At 39.6% G+C, this 20,181-nt stretch overlaps 2 protein-coding genes across 2 annotated transcripts; both read left to right on the top strand.

Annotated features, from left to right (window-relative positions):
* Window positions 1-840: 840 nt before the first annotated feature.
* mvb12a (multivesicular body subunit 12A) lies at window positions 841-8,550 on the top strand. Its single transcript, XM_073465922.1, has 10 exons — window positions 841-960; window positions 3,205-3,297; window positions 5,247-5,330; window positions 5,442-5,541; window positions 5,752-5,881; window positions 6,060-6,200; window positions 6,955-7,064; window positions 7,157-7,215; window positions 7,336-7,401; window positions 7,502-8,550. The coding sequence occupies exons 1-10, from the start codon at window positions 841-843 to the stop codon at window positions 7,586-7,588; spliced, it is 990 nt and encodes a 329-aa protein (XP_073322023.1). The 3' UTR covers window positions 7,589-8,550.
* A 2,643-nt stretch (window positions 8,551-11,193) lies between these two features.
* On the top strand, window positions 11,194-19,958 carry LOC141005665 (transcription factor AP-4-like). Its single transcript, XM_073477591.1, has 7 exons — window positions 11,194-11,504; window positions 13,991-14,156; window positions 14,291-14,389; window positions 15,236-15,406; window positions 15,858-16,004; window positions 16,201-16,371; window positions 17,025-19,958. The coding sequence occupies exons 1-7, from the start codon at window positions 11,416-11,418 to the stop codon at window positions 17,178-17,180; spliced, it is 999 nt and encodes a 332-aa protein (XP_073333692.1). The 5' UTR covers window positions 11,194-11,415; the 3' UTR covers window positions 17,181-19,958.
* The last annotated feature ends 223 nt before the right edge of the window (window positions 19,959-20,181 follow it).

Raw genomic sequence — 20,181 nt, 5'->3', positions numbered from 1 at the left:
GTGGCAGAGGAACAAACCACATCAGGTTTTGGCAACACATGCAGTGCTTCACTTGTTAGTGCGATCAATTTATTGTCGGATTATATATAAATAAAATATAACGTATCACTATCCTTTAAATCAGAAGTGTGTGTGTGTGTGTGTGTGTGTGTGTGTGTCCGTGTGTGTGCGTGCCTAATTAGTTTTCCTTGCCAGACATCTCCTTCTTGCCCTTTTAAAACCCCATTTCTCCCATCTTATACCCTTTTCATTACCCTTCTGTCATTTTTAAATCACATCTCAAAACATACTTGTATAGTATTGTAGGCTTTGTATTTAAGCCTGTTTGTATTCAATGTTTTTATCTTTTTTTATTTTGTTCTTATTCATTTTAAGGCCTATCTTTGTTTTTATTCAGGTTTTATTTATTTTTATCTTTGTTTTATTCAGGTTTTTATTTCTGTTTATCTTTGTTTATTCAGGTTTTCTTTTTATCATTGTTTTATTCAGGTTTTACTGATTTTTGTCTTGGGTTATATTTGCTATATAGCCTAATTGCCACTGTATTAGTGAACAAGCAAAAATAACGAGCTACATCTTAATGTCTTCCATTATTATTTTTAGTACATTATCTAACAAAAAACTTTTGTTAAAAATATCCAGAAGATCAAATGGACTATTTGAAGAAGAAGAAGAAGAAGAAGAAGAAGAAGAAGAAGAAGAAGAAGAAGAAGAAGAGGCCATGAGGTTGGTAAACTGTTCCTTCCTTCACTGTTGTAATGCCGCCATCTTGTGGTCAGAATCGAGTGAGCGCTTAACTCTGACGTGTTGCCCCAGGGTTTGATGGGAGTTGGAGTCAGAATGGATTCAGCACTTCCTGCTTTGAGAAGGAAGACCAAGAAGTTTCGGCTTTTGACTAAGAAGCTGTTCGCCTGCCAAACCGTGTCCCCTCGAAGAGACAGACGCGAACACATAGACAAAGTAAGTATGTATTTAACTTACAGATAAGTGTGTTCATGAAATAAAATGACATAAGCTTATTTTGAACAGGAAGCAGTGAAGTTTTGTCAATGGAACAGTCGCCACTATTGTCAGCTAAGCTCGGCTTGTCATAGAAGTACATGGAAAATGACTCATAACCAGTGTTTATTAATAGGTTTAATAATTCACTCTGGTTTTCTTTTAAACAACTCTGCAACATTACATGTAAATTTGTCCAGAAAGATGGAAGTTTGATAAAGTTTATGCCAGAGTTGCTGGTAAAGCAGTAAAACTGTCAAAGCTCGTCCAGTGTTTATTGAAGCTACCTGTATGTGTTTGGTAGTGAATGTCCACCCTTGTTACAAAAATAGAGCCTACAAAACAACAATATGTTTTACGTATGTAAGTGAAGGTAAGTGTGTGAATAGATAAATCTCACATCTACCCTCACTCCAGATTTCACACTTTACTCAGTCGTTTCTGGCATTTGAACATGTTCATTAAAATATGTAAGTCAAACTCTGAATTATTTTTTCTGAGTATTTTCGAGTGAAAGCTGAGGACAATAGTCAGTTTCTGGGTATTTCATTATCAAGTCAAGTCAAACACCATGTAACATGAAGCTTTTTGGCAAGGCACAGTGTAGATGCTTCTTTATTTTTTACAGGAGCCACAAAAGCTTCAGGCCACAGCAACAGGTTTGACTAGAGGTATTTTAGGGCATATGATAAGACTCCATGAGACGATATAAATGTGTCTGTCATCTGAGATTTTGCTGTACCTTTGATGCTGTAGATTTTTATATGATTTCATCTTATCACTTTAGTGTTACACTTTGATTTGTAAGGTAGGGTTGTTCTGATACTGATACCAGTATTGGAAAATCCTCTGATACTGCCTAAAACGCTGGAATCTGTATCAGTGAGTGCACAAGTATATGCACTGATTTAATACCACATCATTTATTATTATTATTATTATTATTATTATTATTAGAAAGGAGACCCCGCTACTTTCCAGCAGCATCCCGTACACCTGTATGCAACTTAACAGATTTTTACTGCACAAGTGGCCAATATACACAAACAACAAGTGAATTGTGTAACTTCTTGATAATTCATAACATAACATCCATACAGGGTTAGAAGTATACAGCTGCTAAAGGGGCACTATGTAGTTTTGGAGACCAAATTCAAACTCAGATTTTTTATATTAACAATATTAATGAGGTAATAATACAAACTCAGAAATATTTACTTTTCCATAACTGCATAAACAAGCTGTTCTCAGAGGAAAATAAGGTCCCAATAACACTGTTTGAAGCTAGAAAGGTGGCAGGGTCCGCCAACTATAAACAAAGTACAACAGTATGAAATGTGTTGTCCTTTAAGGTCAGTTTGTTTATTCAGTCATGAAAACAAAGAGAGTTTGTTTATTTAGTTTGTTTGGCATAAAAAATCATTCAATGAAGATCTCTCTCTTCTGATTAAAATTTGTTCCACAAAACGACACAGCGCTCCTTTAAATACAAAAAAATAACATGCATAATGTTTTACCAGCTGATATTAGATCCATTCTCTGTATCTGCCGTTACACAAAGTTCAGCTATCGGTAAATCTCTATTGTCATATATGTAATGTTTGGGCTCTGCCTGAAAAATATACTCTTGCCTGCTTATTTCAAATGAATATGCCAGAAAAATGTATTATGTTTCGACATGTAATAAAAAATTATATATACCATGATAGAGGATTTTCTCCATATTAACAGACACTTTTTTCTACCAAGACGGCGTGCTTTAAAATGGAAATGCAAAGCTCCTCAGTATGAACTGCCACTTCACTGCTGTAGTTAGGGCTGAATTCCTGCACTAAATATTTCCTCTCTATAGAGATAACATGACTGTTTAGACTGAACAGGATCTTTCTGTCCTTCACAATGTAGCTCAGGGATAACATGAATTCTTAGAATGAATGAGAGCCTGTTCACCTTTGTGCGTCAGACAGCAAGTTGGTTCTCACATTGCCAGTAAGTCGCAGAGAAAGCACATTCATACACACAAGCACACACACACCAGAATGACAGATCATGAGAATGTCTGCTAACACAGTGTGTGATTTTTATAACAACCTCCTCTGGCAATGACAAGACTGATGGAAGATCTGAAGTTTGAATTCAACATTTATGTTGTCCTCCCTTCCAGACGCCATGAACCATCCTTGTTTACTTTTTTCTCTTCCCCAGATGTCTTTGATGGAGCGTGGGGGAGGCGCCCGGCCAATCACGGCAGTGGCGTGGACCTCCAACACCGGCACCTGCCCCAAAGATTTTAACCTGGTAGGAACAGGGATGAAATGTACACTCATCCATAAACAAAAGTACATAGTTGCCATTGGAGTAGCAATGGACCTTTTCACGGCAGACATTTTGACTTGTCAAATGTGTGCGTGAGCATCAGCTCATCAGAGCCCTGGAACAGTCTCATCTAAATGTGCTTTTCCTGTTATGACAGTCAAATTGTCTGGCGTGTACAGGGTCCATGCTAAACCTACAAAAAAATAGGAACCAGGTATTTCCATATTTTACTCCAGGGTGACCACAAACAGTTTCCGTCTGTGTTAAAGTTGTGTGAGAGTATAATTAGAGCTGACAACCTTAAAGGCCCATGGTGGAGCCATAACCAATCTTTACTTGAAGTAAAGTCTTTAATTTAAAGACAGCTTACAGAGGGGCTACAGAAGGCGCAGCTGTGTTTGCAGTCACTCAAATGTTGTTGGAAATCTTAAGTAGGACAGATGTGTTTGGATGAGTTGGAAACTTGACCTTTAGAAACCGAGTGGTTGTTTAACAGTGCTGTAAACTGTCTTCTCTAACGATCCGGACACAAGAGGACGTTGTGTAGCCACTGAATTTGAGAGAGCCTGTTTCACTCGAGCACTATAATGAATAGCTTCATGACCAGCTAGTTAATGCTAATCCAAGTCATAATTGTACCCATTGGATCTGAATTCAAACTCAGTGTTTGACCCAGCTAACACTCAGCTTTCATCTTGACTTCAAGTGGACTGAACACATTTGGGTTTTTTTCTTGAGCACTGTCTGTTTCTGATGAATAACTACACACTGTTGGCCAGGATGAATTTGACTGCAGTACACGGGAGTAGTGCCTTGCTAAAGAGAAGATGATGAAGAATAGTTAAGTAAAGTGAAGTGTCACCAAAGAGATAAAAGCCCAACTTAACTTAAACCACCACTAAGAACCTCGACTGGTTATATTATTATTATTTGTTTTTTTAAAACAACGATACAGAAGCAGTGAGATCGATAATCAATATTTGGAACAGATAAACATTTGTGGTTAAAATTAAAATCTCAGTGTCAAAATTTAGAATAACCGGTGATGGAATATAACTAAGAATGCTTTACTCAGAAACAGTAGTAGTTTTAGTATTTCCATTTTCTGCTACTTCATACCTCCACTCCACTACATTTTGGAGGCAAATATAATACTTTTTACTCCACTACATTTATTTAACTTAAATAAAATAACTTAAATTACTCGTTACTTTGCAGATTCAGAGTATCCTGTGTTGATTGGCTATTACTCATGATGTGTAACCAATCTGATAGTGTTGTGGGCAGGACATTGAGTGAGGCCACAGAGGGAGGCTGCATCAGAGCCAAAGCAGTGCAATGTTAAACAAGAATGGCACTCAGTAGAGCGCATACCTCCACCAAGGCCCAACCGCCCCCTTTAATTCCATCAAGCCTATAATTAAATCCACTAGATCCAGATTTTTACTTGTATCCACATCAAATTGTGCTCACTCATAGATACCAACCACGTAAAATCACTTGCTTTTTTCTGTACATTGTTCCATGAGAAATTTGCAAAAATGTTAAAGGAAAAATACATGGATACGTCCCTTTATCAGATCCGCACCAAAAGTTAATGGTGTCTTTTCTGGAGCGAGAAACATCCTCCATCCAAGTTAAGTGGAAATCTGCTCAGTAGTTTTTCTGTAATCCTGCTGACAAACCAACAAACAGACAAGCTTCCTTGGTGGAGGTAATTCATTAATTCTATCGGCAATCTGTTGTAAAATAAAAGACATGTAACTGGAAACAGAATGTAGAATAAAGACAAATAGCTAATAAACAGAACAGACAATTTTTCAGATAATTGGAAAAATGCTGAATATCAGATCTGATAATCGGCCAGGCAAATAATCGGTCTATCCCTTGTCATATGGGGTGTATCTAACCGTCGCCTTTTTCTTCTGCAGATCAGCATCACAGAAGACGGAGCAGCAGCGAACTTTACACGCAGCTTTGGGATGAAGTCTGGATATTACCTCTGTTACAGCAAGGTAACGGACAGAGATACAATACACACAGATGATACATCATGTCTGTCCTTTGTTCTCTGCTCTTGTCCTTCCTGTCTTCCTTCTTCGAACTGTGTCTCTCTTTCTCTCCAGGACTTGGCAGGTGGTATGGTAGTGACAGACATTCAGCTCATTTCTGACAAGGAATCTATTCCTCATGGTTATTGCTATATAGCAGAGCACCTTGAAGCGAGTAAGTACATGCACACATGTACATTCTTGTCTTTATTGTCTTAAAGCTAAAATTGGATCCACACACATACTGTACACAGAGACAGGTGTTTATACACACACCTGATATTTGAGTCCCTCCTGATATTTGATGTCCTATTTACTCTCTGCTGATTTAATTTTTCAGTCTGATGGACATGATCTGTATTTATGTGTGTGTTTGTGTGTTCAGGGGCCACTGTTTCGAAGAAGAAGCGTGTGTGTGTGCGTGTCGCCCCAGTGGGCAGTGTGGACACAGCTGTGTTGGATATTAAACTGACAGCCAAAAGCAAAATGATGTTGCAGCACCACACATACGTGGGGTTGGTGGCATTCACATATACAAATATTTCATTTGAATCTCTTTTATGAAGGCATTTCTTAAATCCCATAACATAGTGGTCTGTTTTCACATGATCACTTGCTTTCAACTGTGCATTCAGTACATTGAATGGTAATTAAACAGTTGTTAATGTATTATTAAATGTGCCTTTTCCCCAGAGACATCCATGGCTACGTGCTGTGGTGCAGAAAGGGCTATTTCACAAGCCCCGTGCCTCAAGCCAAGCCCCGCAGTGTCAGTCTGGACTTCCGCGGACTCTCACTGGAGCAGCCCTCTGCTCCTCTGCCCCTCAGACCCAGGTACAGTACTTAGTAATAGAGAGAAGTCCGAAAGTGCATTTTAATATTTTAATTGAATCATTTATTGGGGAACATGTCACGGCTCTTCTGGTACACAGATGTTTAAAGGGGCTTTATGTAAAAATGTTACCACTTTTTTATTGGCCATATGTGAAAGGATTGTGAGGTGACGTGAAATATGAGACCTTCCCTGTCTCTCTCGGTAGCCTATACAAGTCTGACTTGTTTAATGCTGATTCTGGAGTGCTGTGTCTCAGTGCCTCTCTCCACTCCGCTAACAGAAAGAAAACCGTAGCTAATGTTGGTTTAGAAATGGCGTCCACTAACATACATAAACAACATTTAGCATTATAAAAGGAAAAATGAAAGTAAGAATAAACTAAAGCAAACTGTACGATGAGATATTAAAGTAAAAGGACTTGTTTGCTTGTGGTGTTAATATTTATTAGGGCTGCATGATATAGTTATAGTAAATCATCATCAACTTAATCATTAAAAAAAAAATCCATCACGATGATGACATTAGTTAGGGTCTGTGCCAAACAAACATTTTTTCTTACACCTGGAGAACAAGATTTGTTGGCCAAGACATCTCTGCAGCACTACAGTTCATCATTATAATCCTGTTTCGTCACACACTTTACCTTAATAAAAAGGCTTCTTGCGATTTGGATATTGCACTTGGTCATATTGCGATTTCGGTTATATTTCCATTAATTGTGCAGCCCTAATATTTATCTATTTGTCTCCATAGCAACCCTCCTCCTAGACTGCCACCGAACAAACTGAGTCAGAGACGCCACAGCCTCAACAACAAGGACAACTCGGACAAACCCGCTGACAGCAGTTTCCAGGGTATCACAGGTACTCCTAGTCTCTCCTCACACACAGGAGCTTATTACTATTTGTCACTGAGGGCAGCCCACTAAACTGTTACCTACCTTCACTCCCTGCAGCTCTAGATGGAGTTCCCTTTAGCCTCCACCCAAAGTTTGATATCCAGGCAAACAGCACGGTATGACATTTTCATCAATACTTAAGTTATGGATTCATTTACAAATGAGTTGGGTTTTTTTGCCTCAGTTTATTTCTCGTTGTGTCACATCTGTTTCTCTTTGTCATCTTTCTCTCTTAGACTCTTCAACTGAACTCTCAGTTAAACAACATTCGCATTAAGTCTCTCCAAGACATTGAAAATGAGGTAGGGTCACATTTGACTCCCAACTCAGCCTTAAATTACAAACATAAACTTTTCTCAACAAAGAATATACTCACTTTGTTTTTTGTTTTGTTTTTTTCAGTATAACTACACTTTTGCTGTGGAGGAATCTGCCTCCAAGAGGACCAGACCATCAGTGCCAACAGGAGGCGCTCCATCAGATCAGTAATCTTTGACAAAGCAACAATGTCAGACTTCTGCGTTTTAGCATGACATCTCACATCATGGTACAGAGGAAGGAGGATCATGCCGGGAATTGTAATGATTTATCATAACGGGGTCATTTAAAGGGTCTATCTGCACTACTCTTCTACATGAGACTAACAATCATACATCAAAGCTGTTTAGATGATTTGGCTGTTTGGTTGTCATGCCACACTATCATTCCTTTTATTTGTCTATCTTGTCAAGCCTGTACTGTAATACCATCTTCAAGCATTCCAAGTTTTTATTGGCCAAAGGAAAGGCCTGTTTGAATTCAATCATTCTTGTACTTAAATTGTCTTAACGTGTGTTTAAACTGTTCTCCTGTTGTAGGAAAACGGCCTTTAAAGATGTTACAGGGTTAAAGATGAAAGAAGCTATGAATCCGTAGTGTCTGCTACTCATCCGCAGCATTAACCCCGCTGTCAACATGTGTTTAATGCTAAAATAATGCTTTATTATATCATGAAGATGCACTTGGCTTTAAAGATTTACGCTACCTGCTCTGCTGTATGTTACTTGATATCCTTGAGTGCTGCGCATTTTTAATGATTTCAATGATAGCAATATGGATGAACGTTGCTGCAGATGTTATATTGAACTTACTATCATATAGAAATGTTAGATAAAGGGTATTTCTTGTGTGAGTAGCCGACCATCAGTTTTTAATTATTCCCCAAAAAATATGATGTCCTACTTATAGGTGATCGGAGGAAGGTTGTATATTTCTCTCTGTTAGTCGCACTCAAACAAGATATGTGGGCAAAAGCAGAGACCATCTGTTTTTTTTTTTTTTTTTAACTGTCAGAATAAGGGCCAACTATTTATCTTTGTCATTGTACAATATATAAAGTTATGTTTTGTTGTTTTTATGGTCTGTATAGCAAACTTTTATTGCATGGAAAAATAAAAACCTAAGAAACACTACTTCAGGTGTGTTGGTTTGATATACACTATGTCCTTACAGAGCTACTCTACATTTAGGCACATTTGAGGAACTTGAAGACAATCACTGTAAATCGCAGCTTGATAATGTTAATTATGTACAATAGAGTAATGTGCAGAGAGCAAAGAAAAGAGGAACTATATAGTATTTGTAGCCTAACAGACATTTTCATTGTGGGGACGAACCTGAGCAGTTCAAATGGAAAAACACTTGAGCATGTACGTAGTTTGTTTGCAATGCCTTTTATCAGTTATTGTATGCACATTGCCACATTTGAGTGAACAGCCAAACAGTGAAAAATCAACATAACATATCTAGGATCCTTTTCATTCGCTCTCTGCTTCAATTTTTCAAATCAGTTGTCTTAAAGCAACAACAAAGTTTGAACCAGATTTTTCATTTATCTCAATTAAGGGTAAACAACAAAAACTAATCATTTTATTTTCATTATATACAAAATGTAATGTATTTCATTCCAAGCTCAGGTTATTATGCATCCACGCACAATAACTTTCCTCCAACAGTCCTATGTGTTTACACCATGCAGGATCCCTCTCTTCCTGCTGTGGTGCATTACTGCCACCTGCTGTACTGTGCTGGACTGTTTATGTCGGATATGTTATGTATACATTGCCTGTTACATCATTGTCTCCCTGTTATGCAACATGTCCGGTGAAATCTTTCATAGTGTTTGTAAATTTTGTAAAATTTCAATGAATTGTTAATTATTTATTAATAGCAAATATATCACAAGTTACCAAGCTCCAAAGTGATGCCTTAAACTTGCTTGTTTTGACCAACAAAGGGATTTCATTCATACTGACACTGCTCAGAGTGATGTTGGAGAAAAGCAGGAAACCAGTGACTTTATATGTGGTGTATCCAGAAAATGACTGATACTTTTGCATGATGAATAACTTTCATAGATTATTTAATGTTCTCATGCTTTAAGGTTATTTATTTATTTATTCATTTATTTCAGCATGACTTTGTATATCATAGTTGTGTGAGTAACTTAAAATTCTCGGTGGTGCTTAGTATTACATTGTATTCTAATATTATACCTACCTGAGCATGTTTAATGTGTTGGTTTTATACTTTTGTCAGACATAGTGTCAGTTTTATCTTCTGGTCAAAAAGAAACCTTTTCTAAAACATAAACCTTGCAGTTGAAATGACAAATAAACTTGAACTTGAAATGAAAAAAAAAAAGGAAAGACCAAATGTGACAGAAGGTCATCTGAAATGGTAATGTGGTGAATAATAAACTGAATTTACAGGAGCCAGGGCCCGATTAATCCACTGGGAGGCTCGCAGGCAAAAATAATCTGCAGATCCTCCAAGATGATAGGGCTGCAAAATCAGGTTTTAATACATGTGTTGCCTTTAGGTCACTTTTACTTAAGTTTTAACCCTTTCAAGCATGAAATACACTACAGTAGGCAGATATTTGAAAACCATTTTTAACTATTTAAACGAGAATACCGTGTCCCAATCACCAAGTGGCAGATCCCCATGACTCTGTCCACACTTCCACTGAAATATTGTCTTTGTATCTCTTTGTCATTTTGAGATACTGCATGATAAATTCAAAATGGCAAGGGAAGACACGATGTAACACGTAGCTTACCGTTGGAATAGCTGTGAAGTCCTCTTATTCTCAGAACACCAGACAGGTAAAAAAAAAAGAAAAATAAGGTGTAAGTAGTACTTTGAAGCAGATTTTACCAAATAATTTCTTGTAGGCCACATTTTTTACTCAATATAGGCTATATCTGTCTACTCATTGTTACAATATACACCAAAGGATATATTCTGCCTACTGTATTTAGATTAGTTTTATTTAAAATTATGGTAACATTTACACATTTGCATAGTTTAATTAAATAGCGATATTAAATAGTCTTCAGATTTGATCCAAATATAGGACAATTTATCTTAATGTACAGAATATATCCTTTGGTGCATGAATTTCAGATTAACAGAAAAAGATGTACAACAATTTTTCTTTATTATTATTACGGTACATCTAAAGTAATCCTAACACCTTTTGTAGGTTTGTCTGAGAATAAAAGGATTTAACAGTTATTCCAGAATCACTTGTTATACCATTGATGCAGTGGATATCTATTTAACTCCTTCAAAATAACATTTATTGAAAAAAAAAAAATTATTGATATGATTTTCACTTATGAGGGATTAAAAAACAAACACTGAAGAAAAAACACTTTAAGATTTAGCTATAATTCATGCCTGGGAGGATTAATGTGATTTAGTGGATCACACAGTATCAACAAACACCTCTGCAGTTGAGTGTCCGTCTCCGGGTTGTTCCTCCTCGCTGATAGTTGTGTTACCACGCAGACATCAGCAGCTGTCCGTCTGTGTGAGGATGTGATCCGCAGCACTGCAGTCACACAGCGACTCTGCTGCTGCTGCTGCTCTGTTTGTTCTGCTCTCCGGAAAACGGGCTCTGATTCCAACCAGCTGTTTCCCGCCTCACACAGATCAGCTGCACACACACACACACACGTAGTAGGCGGAGGCAGCAGACACACGCGCACGCACACACACAGACCCGTAGTAGGCGGAGGCAAGGAGCCACACACACACACATTGGAGGGAACCCCATCAGCTGTGGGAAGCAACACAGCCTCAACTTACTTTTATTTTCCTAACTCTGCTCCTCAGATCGCCCGATTTTGAAGCTGTATTTTCGGTATGCGTCACTGAGGAGTGCGGCGACGGCTCTGTGCTCAAAAACGTGCGTAATTATATTTTAACAGGGACAGCAGTGGAGGAAGAAGGAACAGAAAACACGGACTACAGAAGGTGGCTCTGAAAGCATGGAATATTTCATGATGCCGACAGAGAAGATACCGTCCTTACAGCAGTTCAAGAAGACGGAGAAGGATGTTATCGGGGGTCTCTGCAGGTGTGTAGCTAGCTATTTTTTGTTGATACGAAACTGCTCGCACATATCATCCCTCGTGTGGCGGTATAGTGTGTGTATGTGTGTGTAATGCAGTGACTCCAGTTAGCATGCTAGGTGTTAGCCTCGCTGCGATGTCTTGGCAGCAGGAGCATGGTTGTGGAAATTAGCAGCTTGTTGGCCAGCTGCTGCCGTTGGCGACGAGGAAATATAGTCACATTTAACTTGTGTTATTACATTTTTCCAGGCCGAATGACATGTAAGAACATACAGGGCACGTTTGCACCCATTCAGCTCAGAAATATGTAAATCAGCGAGATGAAATCGATACATTTGCGTCCAGTTGAACAGCAACCACGTGGTAGTTAACGTGTTCCCCGCCGCCTCGCTGCTACACACCAAACCACACGTTTATAACGATGTATTTTCTCACACACCTCACTGTTCTCAGCGGACCAGCTGTATTTGAAGTTTATTTGTTGGTGTATTAAACATGGGGGCGTGAAATGAGGGTTCGGCTGCGCTACACGCCTGGTTAAATAATGCTCCGCGCAGCAGCCGTGGTTGTGTCGTGTGCTAACGCTAGCTTAGCTTGGCTAACCAGCTAGCTATCCCGTGCTCGTTCTCCCACTGTATTGTGTGCGCGCTGACTTGTTTTTACTCGGCTACTAGCTTGTTTAACCGAAACACGTCGTCATATAAGTTTAAGGGTGGACACAGATCAGCATCCGCGAGCAGCATATCAGTGAGTGAGTGCTAGCTTAGTGCTAACGGTGGAAAGCATTGTTCTCCATGATGCCAGGGGGCCTGCTGCCGCCGCCGCTGCTGCTGGCGGAGTCACATTTCACTGCTGCTACCGTCCAGACTGTCGACGCGCCCTCAGGCGGCCATGTTGGAGCTCCGCAGCTCCTGGCAGCGTCAGCTGACAACAGCTGATCTCATCTCTAAACTTTAAGATCCCCGGCAGGTTTCACCTGTGTGGGTAAAGATGTGATGGTTTTTCTGGACTGTTTCTGGTCTGATTGATATATATATAGATGTGTGTAGTATGGATACACTGTGTACTTCAAGTTTTTCTTGTGGATGGGCTGAAGTTGATTTTTGACCTTTTTTATAAAACTTAAAGGGGCACTATGTAGTGTTGGAGTAGAAATTCAAAGTCAGAGAGTATTTCCAATATTAATGAGGTAATAATACAAACTTAGAAATGTTTATCTTTTCCATAACTGAGTAAACAAGCTGTTCTCAGAGGAAAACAAGGTCCCAGAACACTGTTTGAAGCTAGAAAAGGTGGCAGGGTCTGACTTTCTCCATGAATGTTTGTATAGATAACTTTAACAATTATTGTCAGAAATGGTTATTATATCTAAATAAGGCAGGGAATTAACAAAAACTTTGTGTGATCTTGGATCCTGTACATATGTATTTAATTACTTATTTTTGATGTACAATGTAGGGTACATTTACTCGTCTATATCATCGCTGCTGAACAAGTGCTGTAATTGAGAGATACACTGTGGAAAGTTATTACTTGGTACTTGCTGGCTATGTAAAGTCTTTTATCGTAAGGAGTTTAATCTGGTGATTAAGAGATATTAAACCATACATTTAGGAGGGCTGCTTTCAAAGTAAAACAGGATAAAAACTTATTTTTATTTTTAATTTAATGACTGGTTTTATAGGTCGTGTACATACATCATGAGGTAATGAAGGTGTTTTATGATCTTTTAAATGTGCGTTTTATCAGCCTTTCTGCTTTTAGTTAAGCTGACGTCACTGGCTTGTAAACACACAGTCAGAAATCAAATCAGGGTCTTTAAATTTAGCTTTGAACATTAGAGTATGGCTGCACACCCACGCACTCATCTTTTGTTTATAGCCATGTGAGCTGTGTCCTTTGTCTGACCTTTTCATTTTTGTAAACATCCCAGATCTGGTTCTCCAGGTTTGTCGTCTTCCTGGCACCGTGAGCATCTTTAGGTTTAATGGGTCATGTAATTCCCCCCCTGAGTAAATATGACATAGGTTTTTTCTACCATAATATCTAACCTCATGGGGTGGAGGTGTGTGATAGGGCACTGAGTTCAGCCAAACTCATAGACCTCCAGGCAGCTTGACTGAGGAATGTAGAGAGATCGGGACTGCAACCTAGTAGAGATCGAGGTGAACGGTTTAAGGGGTCAGTTAGAGAAGAGGCTCACAATTTTATCGTTGCTGTTTGTTTATTGACTTGGTAAAGAGTAGAAGATTTGTTTCATAGTTGTGTGTTGTTAGCTGATTGTGTAAATTAGATTTATTTTATTTCAAAATGACGTCAAATTCTCTTTTAGCTGCATTGCTTGTGATGTTTGTAGTTTGTAAGGAGAAAATTTGACCTAAAACCTGAGTAAGAAGTATTATCAAATATGTGTCAGAGAGACGCTTATACCTTCTCATGGGACACAGACGACAGAATAATGACCATCTCCCCTTTGACCTTTCTTCCTCAGCCTGGCCAACATCCCCCTCAGTCCGGAGACAGCCCAGGACCAGGAGAGACGAATCCGCCGCGAGATTGCCAACAGCAACGAACGCCGGCGCATGCAGAGCATCAACGCAGGCTTCCAGTCCCTCAAAACACTCCTGCCCCACACGGACGGAGAGAAACTCAGCAAGGTGTGGAAAGGATGCCTTAGATTATGACACGTTATGGTCTTGATTTGAGTTTCCTTCACTGACAGTTTTGTGAGAACGTTTTTGTGCACATGCTATTCTCGTACTCACTTTTCTTTTGGGTTCGTCACCAACAGGCGGCTATCCTGCAGCAGACGGCGGACTACATCTTTGCCTTGGAGCAGGAAAAGACGACGCTCCTGGCACAGAACAACCAGCTCAAACGCTTCATCCAGGTAGCAGCCTGTCCGATTGTATCTCATCATTATTGTGTGCAGCCTATTTTAAATAGCTCTTGATCACCTGACATTACCACCAAAACTTGTTTGAGTCCACTATGGTCCACTGAATGGTTTTCCATATTTCAGGCTGACTTGGATTATCCCTTTAGTTCCCTAATTGCCCTGTTGGTAAATGTTCGTTTTTCAATCAAGCAGTGATGTGTGTATTGTGAAAGTTCTGTCAGGAGCAATTTTTAAAAAATCTTATAGAGATACAGTCTCTCAGAGGAAAACATTTCCCTGACTGGCTCGAGCTTGCCTCAACAAGAAGTCACTCTTGGTCAGATTGTGCCTCACTGGGCCATGACAGCATGTGACATGTTATGTGGGGTTAGGTTTAAATGTGGTGCACATGGGCGGTGTGATGTTGCATCTATCAGCAGATGATTAAACAGCGTCAGGTCATCTGTGTGTGTGTGTGTGTGTGTGTGTGTGTGTGTGTGTGTGTGTGTGTGTGTGTGTGTGTGTGTGTGTGTGTGTGCGTGTGTGTGAGAGGCTTCATGTTGACATTGAGTTCTAGCAGAAGCACATGAATGTCAAGTAGGACAGTTAAATACGTTCGCGTTACACACAGCTTGTACACTACACTACAGTGCCGTCTCATTTGTTTACCATGCTGTTGTTTCACCTTGTGCTTCACTTTCTCACCACTCTCAAGCAGCATGTTTTGTTTTTAAGTAAAGCGAAAACTTGTCAGATTGTATACAAGCTGACTGGAGCACCCACACACTAAGTTTAAATATGTAAATATGCATGTTGTATGTTTTATATTTAACATGCGTGTCCTCCATGGCGATGCAGGAGTTTAGCGGCTCATCACCTAAGAGGAGGCGAGCAGAGGAGAAGGACGAAGGGATCGGCTCTCCAGACACACTGGAGGAGGAGAAAGTGGAGGAGCTGAGGAGGGAGATGTTAGAGCTGCGACAGCAACTGGACAAGGAGCGCTCGGCTCGTATGCAGATGGAGGAGCAGGTGAGACAGAAAGATGGGCTGGGGTAGCAGAGGTTCTCCAGGTTGTAAAATGGTCACAGTGGACATACACTACCAAAATACACAGACTAAGTTCTGTTTTTCCAGCCTTTTTGGTATCAGTCACCTTAACAAGGTGGCAGCTGGTGGTGTTGACAGATGTACCAGTAACCCAGCTAATTGCTGATAAGCTCACATCCTGGATCTACCTGAACAGCAGGTTAAGACACAGGAGACTTGACAGGAGGTGAAAGGACAAACAGAAACTTAAACAGGAAGTGAAAGAGGAAAGTAAACAGTGGGAGAGCTGCAGGGTTGAGATGTTTCCAAAGTTTGAATTAATGAGTTTTAGTAGAACACAATACATTTTGCTGTGTTTTGAGCTGCCCTTAAATTAATGCTGAAGTGGTTCTTAATGTAATAACACATGTACTCTGTGTGTGTTTGTGTGCAGGTGCGATCTCTTGACACCCAGATGAGCCCCGAGCGTCTGAAGGTGATCACCCAGCAGGTGGAGGAGGAGCAGGCGATCCTCCAGAGCCAGACACTGTTACGGCTGCAGCAGATCCACGCCGCTGACAGACAAACACACAGTCCACAGGTCAGAAACATACACACACATTTGAACAAAACAGTAGGCATCTCTGTTTGCACTACGGTTTGATCAATGGCTACTGAACGTGTTCTGGCCCTTTTTAAATCACTTGCCTCATCAGTAGCAGTTGTGTGAACACAAACAGTCTTTGATGTAAAATTAAAACATATTAATGTTGTTTATATTTTTCTATTTGCTCCAGGTGCTGGCTCCACCCACTCCCCCCGCCCCAACCCACCACCCCACGGTCATTGTCCCAGCCCCAACACTAACTCAGCACCCCCCCCATCACGTCACCGTCGTGACCATGAGCCCGTCTGTCCACACCAGCACCGTGTCAACATCCAGACAGAACCTGGACACTATTGTGCAGGTGAGTGTTAATGAAGTCAGCTTTTGGATATCACTTCCCCACTCTATATGCAAATATACAGCTACATCAAGAAAGAAATATATTCATGTATAACATTTGCCAAATTAACGAGAAGGCCCAAATTGTTAAGAATGTGTTGTAGACAGCATTACACAATGACCCTAATGCAAAGGGTCTCAAAATTGAGCTTTTTTTAAAGGGAGTCTGGGGACATTCTCCACGGGCGTCAAAGAAATAGCCTTTCTTAGCTACTGTTTACTGTATTTGTAAAAGTTGACATGCTTACCATCAATATTTTACATTCTTTAATAAATTCGATGTAAATGGTGAAATCCATTGAAACAGCACTCAGACATGAAAACAGACAGGCTGGATCAGCGAATTCTGCAACACAAAAAAGTGATTTGAAAGCTCAGGAGGGATGGCGATAACAAATATGAACAAGGCAATTTCAAGTTTTCTTCAAAATTAACTCATGTGTAGGTCAGAGTTTGTTTTACTTATTATAGAGAGCCATTGTTGATCAAGCTCCCAGCCTACTTTCATAGTCTGCAGTTATCATTTAATTGTGAAAATGTTTTCACCGTAGAATTGTTTTAGTGGACTGAATACTTGCTGCAGCCTTCAATGTGTTTTTCCCCCTTTTCTTTCAGGCAATCCAGCACATCGAGCGCACTCAGGAGAGGAGAGCGAGTGCCGAGGAGGAGCAAAGGCGAGCGGTCATCGTTAGCCCTGCGCACGTCGCCATGGACACCGCCTGCTCAGACACAGACACCGACACAGAGGGGGAGGACTGCTCGATGAACTGATCCACCCCATGAACTCACAAACACACACAAACACTTAAAATACCTACTCACTGTAAGATTCCCTCCAGGAGCTTGACTACTTAAAATAATCTTTCTTCGGCATTATGAAAAATTTTAAATCCAGTGGTTAAGCTCTGTATCAGTCATGTACTGTAAAATTGAAAACATAGGATGGTCAGCGTGCAGAGGAGGTCCTGTGGGATTTGTCAGAGCCGGTCTGTGGCTACTTTAAACCTGGAGGGTCTCCTCTTGTAAACAGCTATCAGCATCCGTCCGTCCTTCATGTGTGTTTATGTGTGCTACATACAGTCGCAGTATCACAGCTAACTGTCGTCACTGGCGCACTGACAGTATTATTTGTGCCACAAATTGATAGTGAGTACAATGGAGAGTTGAATGTAACAACACAATAAGCAAGCAGCTCTTGATTCTTTAAGGGATGTCGAGTAGCAGCTGTTTCTTCCCCAGTCTTAATATGTTTGTTTTTTCTTTGTTTCCTGGTTGGTCACATGATATCGTAGTGCCAGTGGCCACAAAACTCAACTTAAACTACAACAGAAGGCATTTCTAAATTTTAAAAAGTTTGGGAAAAATTCAAACCTAATCGCAATTGGAGGCTAAATGTCGAATGAAATTATATCTGATTTACTTGAAAAAACATACGTTGTGTTTTTGATATCTAAATAAGCCCTTAAAAATAAGCTGATGAACAATTTACATTGATCGTCTTTTGGTTATTATTGTTTTTCATTGTTTTGTTAACTTTTTTTTTTCTTGTCAGGGTTACTGAATGTTGAAAGTGAAGATTTTGTTATATTGAGATTAACAACTTAAAATTGGAGGTTTGTCAGGTTTTCATGGGGAACCGGAAGCCTTGCGGGGAATTTTTGCTAAAGTTTGATTTCAACCAAATTTAACTAACAACTAACTTTTAAAAGTGTTTTTAAAAGTAGAAACAACACGTTGATTAATTTCCAGAACTCAGACAGATTTTCATTTTCAACCTCGGACAATTTGACTGGATCAAACTGAGTGAATTAATGGAACATTTGGCCGGTTTGATAATCTGAAACAGATTTGTATGATTCAAGCGCTCTGTTTGTATGAAGGCTTCCGGTTTTCCTCCAAAGACTTCCAGTCTATCTTCTGGTCTTGGTTTGTTGATTTCAGTGACTATGCACTAGAGTTTTTGGTATTTATGCAATTCCATCTTCAGTACATTTGTCGGTGTCATTTATACATGAGGTGAAGTTATCTATGCACCGTCGATAGGTGTGTACATGACACCTACAGGATATGTATGAAACAAAGAATGTAGTCTCTACTTGTGGTGCTCTTTGTCAACAAGGTGCTCTGCTGACCAGCAGTGAGCTGAGGCACAAACCTTTTGTGTAACTTCACACTTGTTTATTACACGTGTGTGAATTTTTCTGGGAAATGATACGCGTCATTTCCACATCTCGGAATTGCTTAGAGGGCAGTGGAGCAGGGAGGTCTGATCACAAATGACAGCACATTTTGTGTTGACTCATTGTGATATTTACTCACATAAATAGAAAAACCCTTCAAAACACTGATATCATACTGATGTCAACAATAACCTACAACGTAGAATAACAGATGACAGGATAGTAAATGTATATTGAAAAACAAAATTTTCAAAACGGAGGAGAAAGTAAATAAAATGAATTCACTCACCAGCTTCCCAGAAAAAAAATCATTTTGGAAAAGAAACACAAGAGCAGCAGCTTTATTGGAAATCTTAGCCCGTACTTACAGTTCGATGTATGTTTTCGGTGCATCAGATGCCTCACAGAGTGCTGAACTCTAATGAAGAGCACTGAACTACAGATGTCTCCCCAAAATGCACCGAGTCTGTCCACCTCATGTTTCATTGCTTATATTCGTGTCGGGAATTTGACTGGAAATCCCTGCTTCGAGCCTCCCTCCTGTCATACTCAATTTGATACGCTGACTTGATGCTGTAAACATTCCTTTTATTTGGATTTGTATCTGTCTTTTGATCTCTCATATGTTCTGTTGCCAATTGAACGCATGTTAATAATTGCTGTTTTCTAAAGCGGGCTTTTGTTTTGAAAGTTTGTTTCTTTTTTTAATGCTGGTTTCTTCTTTTTTTTTTCCATTAACACATGACTGATGGGTTCAGTGTGAAACTGTCTTGTGTGAGATGAGTGGACACTATTTCACTTACTGACATCAATTTTATATCTGGTTAGACTAGTATTTTCATGCCAAACGTGTGTGGGGGGGGTTCTCATATTGTTTGTGAAACTTTGTTGAAGGGTTCAGTGTTTGGCTGACAGATGGTAAAGCACAGCTTGAATCTAGGCTGAGGTTTGTTATTGGTCGGCTGAACACTTGCTCCCCAAATGTTTCTGTACATTGTGTTGCAGCACTGCTGTCTTTTGGTGGAATTTGAGATATTTGATATGAAGCACTTGCTGTTCTGTACTGCCTGAATCAATGATGAGGAAGATATTTTTTTGCCATTTATTTTTTGTAAACTCTTTGCTGTGACTCAGCAGCTGTTTATTATGTTCTGCTCTTCTGTCTTTTCATCTGTCTTTCTCATCCTGTTTTCCATTTTTGGTGACAAGCATTTTTTTTATATTTTTGTGATTTATTTTTTTGTTTGTTTGTTTTGTTTTCCATCAGTCCAGGTCGATGAGAAGCTGTTATATTTTGTTTATAAAAACTTGGGTAAACAGGCCTTTGTAAAGATGAAAAAAAAATAAAATTTGTACTTTTTTTATTACACCCCTCTGCCTCATGGTTTACTTTAATTATATATGGTGTGAAGTTTCTTTGTCCACCAGGTGGTGACGTGGAGCGACTCCTCATGTGGCAGCAGCAGCAGCCGAGGGTTGACAGCTCTGATAAATACAGGTGGCTCACAGACCTCATTTTATTCAGTTGCTACAGATCTCCAACTGTGACAAATTACCTTTTTATCATACAAACATTGGTCTGGAAAGTAATG

This window comes from Pagrus major, chromosome 1, assembly GCF_040436345.1.
Source record: "Pagrus major chromosome 1, Pma_NU_1.0".
NCBI classification, from domain to species: Eukaryota; Metazoa; Chordata; class Actinopteri; order Spariformes; family Sparidae; genus Pagrus; species Pagrus major.
This window is presented reverse-complemented; position numbering and strand designations above follow the sequence as displayed.

Excerpts from the sequence above, each read along its gene's own strand:
- mvb12a (XM_073465922.1), top strand. The coding sequence starts at position 841 with ATGGATTCAGCACTTCCTGCTTTGAGAAGGAAGACCAAGAAGTTTCGG. Across the intron at positions 5,542-5,751 it reads AGCAGAGCACCTTGAAGCGA|GGGCCACTGTTTCGAAGAAG; the intron begins GTAAGTACATGC and ends TTGTGTGTTCAG. Across the intron at positions 7,216-7,335 it reads ATATCCAGGCAAACAGCACG|ACTCTTCAACTGAACTCTCA; the intron begins GTATGACATTTT and ends TTTCTCTCTTAG.
- LOC141005665 (XM_073477591.1), top strand. The coding sequence starts at position 11,416 with ATGGAATATTTCATGATGCCGACAGAGAAGATACCGTCCTTACAGCAG. Across the intron at positions 14,157-14,290 it reads ACGGAGAGAAACTCAGCAAG|GCGGCTATCCTGCAGCAGAC; the intron begins GTGTGGAAAGGA and ends CGTCACCAACAG. Across the intron at positions 16,372-17,024 it reads ACCTGGACACTATTGTGCAG|GCAATCCAGCACATCGAGCG; the intron begins GTGAGTGTTAAT and ends CTTTTCTTTCAG.